Source organism: Schistocerca gregaria, chromosome 7 (assembly GCF_023897955.1).
Source record: "Schistocerca gregaria isolate iqSchGreg1 chromosome 7, iqSchGreg1.2, whole genome shotgun sequence".
Classification (NCBI taxonomy): Eukaryota; Metazoa; Arthropoda; class Insecta; order Orthoptera; family Acrididae; genus Schistocerca; species Schistocerca gregaria.
The window spans coordinates 545735213-545746001 of record NC_064926.1 but is presented as its reverse complement, the minus strand read 5'-3'; the positions used below and the strand labels follow the sequence as shown (position 1 = coordinate 545746001).

Below are 10789 nucleotides of genomic sequence, written 5' to 3'. Positions count from 1 at the left end.
CACTAGATCGCGTGTTGATCTCCAGCGCAAGTAATGCATTCATGACATGAAATTTTGAACTCCCTATATACCATTTAAAACTGTGCAGACATATTTAATTAACTGAAGAGCATAAATAGTTTCAAAAATGGGTCTGGTTCACTGAAAAGAACGCTCCTTATTTTTCTATCATAAATGCTGTTGTTGCACTGGTGAATTTGAGGGGGACACTTCCACAGTTCCAAAATAAAACTTAATTTTCCTGCAACCCAAGTGTATATGGCTGTATTGCAATTACCCCTGAATAGCAATCTGAAGCTTTCTCGCCGCTCTTGTTTAAAAAAATTAATTATTAATATCTATGTAAGTCTCTTTTACAACAAATGAAGTGATTTGAAAATTTTATGTTACAATTAGAATAAGTCTTTTTACATTATCACTACATTTCATATTGTGATAATTCTGGAAAATGAAAATATTGACATTACAAACAGTTACCTGGGTTATTCAATAGTTTCAATAAAGCTGTAGTATACGCTTTCAGCGGCTTCTTCGTCAGCATCATCGGAGTGCACTTAGTGAAACAACGTGCAAGAAATGATGCAGTTTCAGCTTTGACACTAGGGTTCTTGTTTTCGAGTGCTTCTAAACAATCTTCTTGGATTGCTTCTATAGTCGTCTGAAAATTGGTAATACTGTCATGAACAAGAACAACAACAACAAGGCATACAGCCAGTCAGTGGAGGAGGACAACCAGTGGAGTACTCACGCTGACATATATGGCGTCAATTGCCTCCCTCAGCGCAGTCACGACATTCTGCTTCTTTTCCCTGAACTTCTCCAGTATGGTCGGGATGCACTGGCTGGCATAGGGCTGGAAGCGTTTCTTCAAACCATTTGCGAGAGCAGCCAAGCATTTACCTGCCACAGCTATCACCATGACATTTGTATCTTTGCCTACCACCTACAAACAAAAGGTAAGATTGTTTAAAGTCAAGCCAGCTGTTCAATTATACTACAAAAGTGTAACATTCAGAAAACAATGTGGTAATTGATTTAGATTGAAAGCACCCTTTTATTTTGGAAACCTAGCAGAAATAATTACTGTTCAACCATTTTTTCCACTTCTAACACTGGATATTATTTGTTTATAGCATCCAATTTACTCTTGTGGATTGTAGTCTCCAATTCTCCATGAAACATCAGATTGCTTGCTTCCTTTCTTACATGAAATTTTGGCATGTTTTAAATGAATAACAATGGGAACTGACTTTTGAACCGCATTATTGATACTATGCTGCTTCACCTTTGGACACTGTGTCAGAGACTTGAAATAAGCCTTCTGTCCACATGATTAGTACATGTGTGTGGGCAGGCGCATCCAAAAATAATTGTGATTCAAATATTGATGGTAAAGCTGACACCTTTCAACCAGTATAACAGCAAGTAAACATTAAATTTATATTTTAATGTATTTACATTAGCATTAATTCAAATATTCATACAATTTTGTTCTTTTGGTGTTCCATTTGAATTTTATGAGCATGCTAAAACTTAATTTACTTCTCTACTGATACAGAGTTTTATAGACCCCCATTACCATGTTGTTTTAGCTGATGGCTGGTGACCACAAGCAAACAAGATTCCCAATGTCAAGGTTCTCATTATGCTTAGACATAATAAGAAGTAACTTAATGGAATTTTGAAAGTGAGCTTTGTAATTAACATCAAGTAAGTATGTAGTGAGCCTTAGGAGATCAACAAAAACAGATGCTGATATCTGCATGTTAGATTCCGAGAATACACAGTCAGTGTCATCCCTTCAATGAACTATGATATACGGGATTTAATGGAAAGAATACAGTATAAAGTCCACTGTTATTGCATCAAGCGAATTTTTTCATCAACAACGATGAGTGTTAGTTGTTCTGGGGAAACAAAGAAACGAAAATATGTAATTACAGAATTTAGAGTAAATAAGCAGTCACCTCTGACTCAATAACACTGATTTTTGTTTTGTTTCACAAGTGTAAATGAATTGTTTCAAGAACCTGTAGTTAATGAGAAATATTTGAAGTGTAAAGAAAGGCAATATTGACAACATTTTTTTAAACATTTATATCACTTCATTGCTACAAAACAAAAGAAATGTGTCCATGTATGGAGTCTGCTCACCTCTAAATCCAACACAGATAAACTGAAACCAAAAACCACAAGAAATACTGCAAAATCTTACATCACAGTAAAAACACAACACTACATCTCAGAGCCCAATATCACATAACCACAGCCTCAAAAGACGGAAGCATGCTCTATCGCGCACAGTAGTTGGATGAAAGAGGTTACACCCTTCAACAAGAAGGTTGGTAGAACTGATCTCCAAAAGAATTATGGACATTGTTAGCTGCAACAGGCAGAAAATGTGCTTCGTTAGTGCTGCACGTTTTAGTGATTTTGTTCAAGGGAAACTAAGACTGCAGTGCTGTTCTTCGGCACACCAGTATAGAAGTGTGCACATAATCAGCCAAATGAAAAATCCGTGCAATATGCACGTTTGTTTATTTATAACAGCCGACTTCAGAGTTTTCCCTTGTGGGAGACCATGTGTAAAAGATCATGTGCCAATTCAAAGTTCTAGATTCAAATATCTTACAGTTCATGTCACTTTTGCATAATCTTTCATTGACTGTATCAATACACATTTGTATCATGATATACAGTGTTGCTAAATTTCAAATATTTGCATGTGCTGCAATAAACTAGTACAGTTATCAACTGTAGACTTAATCTAATCTCTGGTCTTTTAAAAAAAATCAGAACATTAGGCCTACCTTCGAACAAAACAATAATTATCATCTTTCACATTGTACAATAACATGAGAAATAGGTTAGTTTGAGAATTACAACTATATTTTCGTAAGTTACCAGTACAAGGGTCTTTAATATGTCATTTACTTCGAAGAAAAACAACATTTGTGGTTTCCGCTTCAGCCAAAGAATAAATCACCTGTGATATCTTTGTATGTCAATGCAAATAAATGTGTCTTTCTGAGAATTTTTGGGAGCTACCATTGTGCTTTGCATAACTATGAGCAAACTGTAGCTAATCAGTATTTGCGATTTAGTTACTGTAGTGGCTTTTGTAACCAACATATAGCGTTACATGTAGTTTTCTCTGAAAGACGAGTAGCCCTATATATTATCAGCATTTATTGTAAATTCACTTTGTTTACAAGTTTTCTAACAACTATAATTAACTATAATTAACATCAAAATGTTTTAGGAAACTAGAAATTTTTACCACAGGTTTTTGTGTTGCCTTAATAGAAATATCGTTTTTGTGTATCAGCTGCAGTTGTTATAGGGAATTAGCAACTTTTTAGCTCAGATTAAAAGAACCAGCAGCCTTAATTTAAAGTTGTTTGTTCACTGCCTTGTAATACATTACACCAGCAAAAATACAGCCATACTGTGAAAGTTGTTCTCAAACATACATAAGTTGGTTGACTTTCGTAAGCTGCTGGAAGTTGCCGTGACTATGGTCAAACAATTGGTAGCTACTGCGAATCGGTGTGTTGGAATAGCTCCTGAGAGTGGTGCAGTTGTGATACCTATACCAGAGGTATCTTAAGTATTATCCTGTGGGTGAGCTGTGGCAGCTCGGTTTGGTGGCCTAACTGCCCCTGGCCCCGGTATCAATAGTCATCTCCCTTGTGACTTATCTTTGGTTTTCCCGGTTGAGGTGTGGAGAATCGATGTGACAGAGTGCGTTGTGAACTGCACGGGGGGCTGGAGCAGCAGTGCCTGGTGCTGGGGTTGTTTGGGCAGATTTGGGATGGACAACGTATGTACCCAGCCGGATCGCTTAGCCACTTGTCGAAGGTTGGGCAGCTGCTAAAGAGGCTGATGAAGATCATGCTCTGGAGCTCTGGTGACGGGGGCGTCGTCCTGTTATTTAAAAAGGAATTGAAAAGATAATTGGTTGGTTGGTTTAAAGGTGGGAGAAGGGACCAAACTACAAGGTCATCGGTCCCTTGTTACTAATAAAACAATGCCACAAGTGTGAAAATAAAACGCAAGAAACATATAACCCAAAACAGAAAGAATGGAAGGCAACAAACACTAAAAGGAACAAAAGAGAACAAGAAAGCAACAGAGAGACAGTAGAAACAGAAGGGAATAAAACATGAAAGCAGATTATAGTGGCTGGCCAACGACGAGCATAAAAAGGGAAAGCCAGCCAACTCTGCAACACATTAAAACCTCCACCCTAAAAGCACTAGGGTGGAGGACACAGAGGAATGAAGGACATGCGCTAAAACCTACATAGAACTATAAAACCCACTCTCACGGATAAAACGTAAAACTAAAGCTGCTGTGGAGGCACTGTCACCCAACACGGAAGGCAGGGTGCTCGGAAAATTAACAGTCTACCACAGAGCGGCAGGAAGTGGACAGTCCAGCAAGAGGTGGACGACTCATTTGGGGGCTGTAGCGACACTGAGGTGGGTCCTCGTGACAGAGTAGGTAACCATGAGTTAGCCACGTATGGCCAATGCAGAGCTGGCAGACGACAATGGATTCCTCGAGAGAGGCCTGCATGGAAGACTTCCACACATTCATAGTCTCCTTAATGACACACAGTTTTTTTGTGTGTGCTGTAATGCCATTCTGTCTCCCAAAGCTGGAAAACCCTGCGGTGTATGACAGAACGCATGGCAGCTTCGGAGATGCCTATCTCCAGAAGGGGTTTCCACGTCGCCTGTTTGGCCAGCCTGTCGCTACCCGAGGGTGGCGAGGGTACCATGGGTTGATAGCTTGTAGGCTGCTCAATGAGTCAGTACACAGGAGAAATGACTCACCAGTACATGAGCAGATGTACTGAAGAGCATGAGATATGGCTGCCAGCTCTTCAGTGAAAACACTGCAGCCAACTGGCAAGGACTGCTGCTCAATATGTCCTCCATGAACACATGTGAAGCCTATGTGACCATCAGCCATTGAGCCATTGGTGTAAACCGCTACAGAGCCCCGGATCATGTCAAGAATCGAGAGGAAGTGACAGCGGAGAGCGGCAGGGTTAACGGAGCCTTTAGTGCCATGGGAAAGGTCCAGATGAAGCTATGGCCGAGGCGTACACCATGGCGGCGTACATAAACAGCCCGCAAGTAGATGTAGTAAAGGGAAGGGCTCCAGTTCGGAGAGAAGGGGCCACACGCGAACTCCCTATCATTAGCCCCGATCTGGACCACCAATGCAGGAGATGAACTGCTGCGGGCAGGAAAAGAAAATGGTAATTCGGATGCTTAAGGTGAACTACGAATGTGTGTTGCGCAACTGTCGAGCAGTTGCGCATGTCTGATCTGCAGTGGCAGAACACCAGCCTCCCCAGTAAACTGGTCACCGGACTCATTCTGAAAGCTCATGTCGCTAATCGAACCCCACAGTGGTGCACAGGCTCGAGTAAATGCAATGCTGAAGGTGCTGCCGAACCATAAACCACACTCCCCTAGTCAATTTGGGATTGGACAAGGGCTCTGTAGAGCTGCAGCAGTGTACAGCGATCTGCACCCCCAATTGTTACTATTCAGGCAACAGAGGGCATTGAGGCGCTGCCGGCACTTCCACTTAAGCTAAGATGAGGGAGCCAAGTCCATTGAGCATCAAAAACCAGTCCTAGGAAACGATATGCCTCTACTACAGTGAGTGGATCGTCATTAAGGTAAAGTGCGGGTTCCAGATGAATGGAACGACACCTACAGAAGTGCATGACACACGACTCTGCAGCTGAAAACTGGAAGACACAGGTAAGAGCCCATGACTGCACCTTGTCGATGGCTCCGTGGAGGTGCCACTCAGCAACAACAGTACTGGAGCAGCAGTACGAAATGCAGACGTCTTATGCATACAGAGAAGGTGAGACTGAGGGCCCGACTGCTGCTGTTAGACAGTTAATGGCTACTAAAAATACAGAGACACTCAATACAGAGCCCTGCGGGACTCCATTCTCCTGGATATGGATTGAACTATGGGAGTCGCCAACTTGGACACGGAAAATATGGAGCAACAGGAAGTGTTGGATAAAATCGGGAGTGGTCCCTGGAGACTCCACTCATACAATGTGGCAAGGTTATGATGTTGCCAAGACGTGTCGTATGCTTTACGTTAAGTCAAAAGAGACAGAAATCAGGTGTTGCCGTCTGGAAAAGGCTGTTTGGATGGCAGACTCGACGGACCGTGGTAGAGCAACCCTGGCAGAAGCCACCCCGACACGGAGCCAGCAAGCCACCTGACTCCAAAACCCAACCCAACCGCCAACATACCATACGTTCCAGCAGCTTACAAAAATGTTGGTGAGGCTGATGTGCTGATAGCTATCCACATCAAGCGGGTTATTACCCGTTTTGTGCACCGGAATGTTGGTGCTCTCCCGTCATTGCGATGGAAAGACGCCATCGCACCAGAGCCAGTTGAAAATGACGAGAAGATGTCGCTTGTAGTCAGATGAGAGACGTTTAATCATCTGGCTTTGGATGCTATCAGGCCAAGGAGCTGTGTCAAGGCAATGTGAAAGGGCACTGAGGAGCTCCCACTCCGTAAATGGGCGTTATAGGATTCACTGCAGCCTGTAGTGAATGAGAGAACGTGCTCTTCCAGCCACCGCTTGAGTGTGCGAAAGGCTCGGGGGTAATTCTCCAATGCAGAGGCTCGGGCAGAGTGCTGTGCACGGGCAGAGTGCTTAGCAATCGCGTTTGCGTCAGTACATAACTCGCCATTTATGGTAACACCGGTGACAACTGTTGTGGCTTGGTACCGAAAAAGACATTTGATATTTGCCTAGACTTGGGAAGGTGATCTGTGGCACCCAGTGGTGGAGACGTATCTGTCCCAACACTCTTCCTTCCGTTGTTTGATAAGGTACTGAACACAGGCATGGAGCCGTTTAAAGGCTGTAAGGTGCTCCAGGGAAGGGTGCCACTTATGCCGCTGTAGACCTCACCGACGCTCCTTAATTGCTTCAGCAACTTCCGGTGACCACCAAGGGACTACCTTATGCCTCGGGCACCCTAAATAGTGAGGGATCACGGTTTCTACCACAGAAACAATTGTGCTAGTCACCTGCTCAACCACCACATTGATGTTACCGTGTGAGGGAGATTCAGCAGTAACAGCAGAGGTGAACGTTCTCCAGTCCACTTGTTCAAAGCCCATCTGGGCAGGCGTCCATGTGCCTGGCGCTGGGGAAGTGATAGGAAGGTGGGGAAGTGATCACTGCCACACAGGTCGTCATGTGCTCTCCAGTGGATACATGGGAGAAGCCCTTGGCTGCAGATTGATAAATCAATGGCCAAGACACTACAATGAGCCACACGGAAATGTGTGGTGGCTCTAGTATTTAAGAGACAGAGGCCGAATTGCGACAGTAAAGTTTCGACATCTCTGCCTCCGCCATTAAGCATAGTACCACCCCACAAGGGATTATGGGCATTAGAATCTCCCAGAAGTAGGAAAGGTTTAGAGAGTTGATCAGTTAGTACAGCTAATACATTCAGGGGTACTGCACCATCTGGAGAAAGATATACATTGCAGACAGTTATTTCCTTAGTCATCCTTATTCTGATAGCCACAGCTTTAAGAGGGGTTTGAAGCGGCACATGTTCACTACAAACAGAATTTAGGACAAATGCAAACTCCACCTGACACTATTATAGTCACTACGGTTCCTGCGATATCCCTTATAGCCGCGGAGGACAGGGGCCCGCATTGCTGGGAACCAGGTTTCCTGGAGGGCAATGCAGGTAGCAGGTGTAAATCTTAGTTGCCGTAGCTCAGCCAGGCAGTGGAAAAAACTGCCGCAATTCCACTGGAGGATCACATCATGAGACTGGGAAGGCAAGGAACATTCAATTAGGCAGTTTACGCCTCAGAGTCACCTGCTGCCACCGATTTATTGCCTGAGCAGTCTATATCAATTGTGTCTGATGGTCTGGCAAGATCTTAATCCTCAGCGGACGCCAAAATCGCCACCTCATCCCCAGCTGCAGAGGTTGTAGGTAGCAGTGGTGTGGGTACCACTGCAATTTCCTTGGTCTTATGGATTTTCTTTTTGGATTTCTCTTGCTGCTCTTTGGGTTTCTCTGGCTGGGTCTCCGGAACTGAGGATGAGTGTGAAGCCCTACGACCAGTTGGTTTTGGGCTCTTCAGCCACTGGTGGGGGTCATCTCTCCCACTAGAAGAAATCTGGGAAGGGAGTGACCCCAAGGGACCCCTTCCTAGCAAGAGAAGCCGAAGACGACTTATGCTTCTTCGGCTTAGAAGTGGGGCGGACGTCCCGGATGGTGCTGGTGGTTTTTCTTTTTGGGGGGAGGGAAGGGGGGGGGGGAGTGTGTTGCTCCCGAAGTAGGTGGCGCTGGAGCAACAGGAAGGTAAATGCCGCCGCTGCCCCCTCCGCTAAAGTATCACCCTCAAAAGCCAAGATGAAGGCACCGGTGGCAACCTGATTATCCTTCAGACTCCAGTGGACACGCAGGAGTAAACGTACACCTCGCCGCTCTGAATTGGCGCGCCGCTCATCGTCTGATTGCAAAAGAAGACTATCTGTGAAATATGATACCCTGGACCATATTTAAACTCTTATGGGGTGTGATGGTTACAGAAACATCCCCAAGTTTGTCACAAGTGAGTAACTCCTGTGGCTGGGCAGAGGATGCTGTTTTGATCAAGACTGACCCGCATCTCATTTTGGATAAGCCCTCCACCTCCCCAAACTTGTCCTCTAAATGCTCAACAAAAAACTGAGGATTCATCATCATGAAAGATTCCCCATCAGCTCTCAAACATACAAGGCATCGGGGCGAATAGGATCCACTGCCATCCTTAGCCTGACATTCCTCGCACGGTGTGGCCAGGGAGGGGAACGATTTGAGGTCTTACTACTGTACACTGAATTGAGCTCGTGATCGCTTCAAGACCGCGGGTGTTTCACCATGGACTACACTTCATCGCGTGTCATCTGTCCTGATGCCATCCACTCCGACAAGGGGCCTCCCCCACGGGCACCACCCACCTGCAACAAAGGCCACCTGGCAGGATGGCCATTGCTGGGAGTCCCGATGCCCCAGGGGGATGGGCACCCCTTGGCATACGTGGGGGGTTAATGGCGCAGACATCAGCAGAGTGATCCCTGTGTGGTCAGGAGGCTACAATCAACAGAATACATGGCGACACAACCAATAGGATACATGGCGACCCCTCTGCAATGGACTGGCTACCGTGCTGGATATCAAGTGCGAAGAAGTCCATGGTCATCGTTTAAGCAAAAATCGTCACTGCATAGTGCATGGTGGAAAACTCACCCAGGAAGGTGTCCTCCCCAAGAGATGGAGGATGGGCAGGACTGCAATGTGATGACGAGAAAGTGGACTGAAGATCTCAATGCACAATGGACACGATGCACCTTGTAAGGCAACCTTCCCCAATTGGCTCACTCTTCGGGAAAATTTTGAAGAATGGAGGTCAAACCCCACAGGGGACCATCACATAAAGGCCAAAATTTGTAAAACTCCTTTTAGTCGCTTTTTACGACTGTCAGGAATACCTCGAGCCTATTCTAACCCCCGGACCCACAGTGGGGAAAAGAATAATTGATGGTGGGGAGAGTGCACTGTAACATACTCTCAGGGATATTTTGGGCCTGTGGTTTTAGTGTTTAAAGGGAAACTGGCACAATATTACTCTGTCTTGTTCAGTGAATAATATGTATTTGTTTGTTCTGCAGTGTGCTTTGGCTTCTTTGAAGCCACGTGATTATGATAACTGGTAAGTCACTTGTATGCACCCGCTTGGGGTGCGATATGAATTGAAGTGGTAACATGGATAAGTGGCACTGTACCCGGTGGCTATGTCATGATACTGTATCAGGTACTGCGTATGAATTTGAAATCTAATTGTGATTTAGTAAAGTGTTTTCATTCTCACCTACATTGATGTGTTTTAGTCATACCTGAATTATAGAGGGGTACGACCCAGTGAAATTTTCTGCCGTACTTAAGGGTTTAAATGCAAATGCTCTGTGTGTACCTGCACCTTGTTAGTTACATGTACTCACTTATCTTACCTAGACAGAGGCGTATGTATTTATTGTGTACAACAAAATCCATTCTAATTCTCTATCAATCCTAGCGAGTTTCTCCTGACAGGATTAAAACCCCAAGTTTGGCTTTAACTATTTGTTTTATCTAATAGTTACGAGTTGCATTTATCTTGCTAAAGCGAGTCTCATTATTTGTGAGTGTATATGCTGTTATTGTTTGACAGTGCTGCCTTGTGTGCAATTAATGTTCACAGTTGACTGCAAAACACGTGAGTCTACCTTGGTGTTTGCAACCATGACTTCTGCGCCACTACCTCGGCAGCATCCTGCCCAACATCTGAGGTCTAAGTCATTGCCGTGGGAGCGCTTTGCAATGTCGTCCGTCATGCCTAGAGAAAGATGAGTAGTTGTCTTGTTCCTTGGAGCTATACCAGAGTTGAGCGACTGCTACCAGGGTAGTAGGCTGTGGAGTTTGGCAGCGTTACCTCATGAACCTTTGTAAATTATGATTCAAATTTCATTCTTACTGTTACAAACTCAGATGCTTTGTGTTTATTAAATACTGTTTCTTTTTGCTTATATTTGTAAATTTCAGTAGTTCGTCACTTCATACGTCACTGTAATTCTAATGGTTTTCATGTTATTAATATAGAATTTATGTGATCAGTATGTTTTCATAAATAAATGTCGTCGTCGTCATCATCGTCGTCATCTTCA

The 10789-nt window shown here is 44.3% G+C and overlaps 1 protein-coding gene across 1 annotated transcript in view; it reads right to left on the bottom strand.

Annotated features, from left to right (window-relative positions):
* Positions 1–10789, bottom strand: part of LOC126282471 (protein mini spindles) — a 127412-nt gene that overhangs the window by 74893 nt on the left and 41730 nt on the right. The window contains exons 8-10 of the mRNA XM_049982127.1: positions 749–943; positions 468–658; positions 190–241 (exon numbers count right to left, since the gene is read on the bottom strand). Of these exons, the coding sequence (XP_049838084.1) occupies positions 190–241; positions 468–658; positions 749–943 (438 nt within the window). The remainder of the gene's footprint in view (positions 1–189; positions 242–467; positions 659–748; positions 944–10789) is intronic.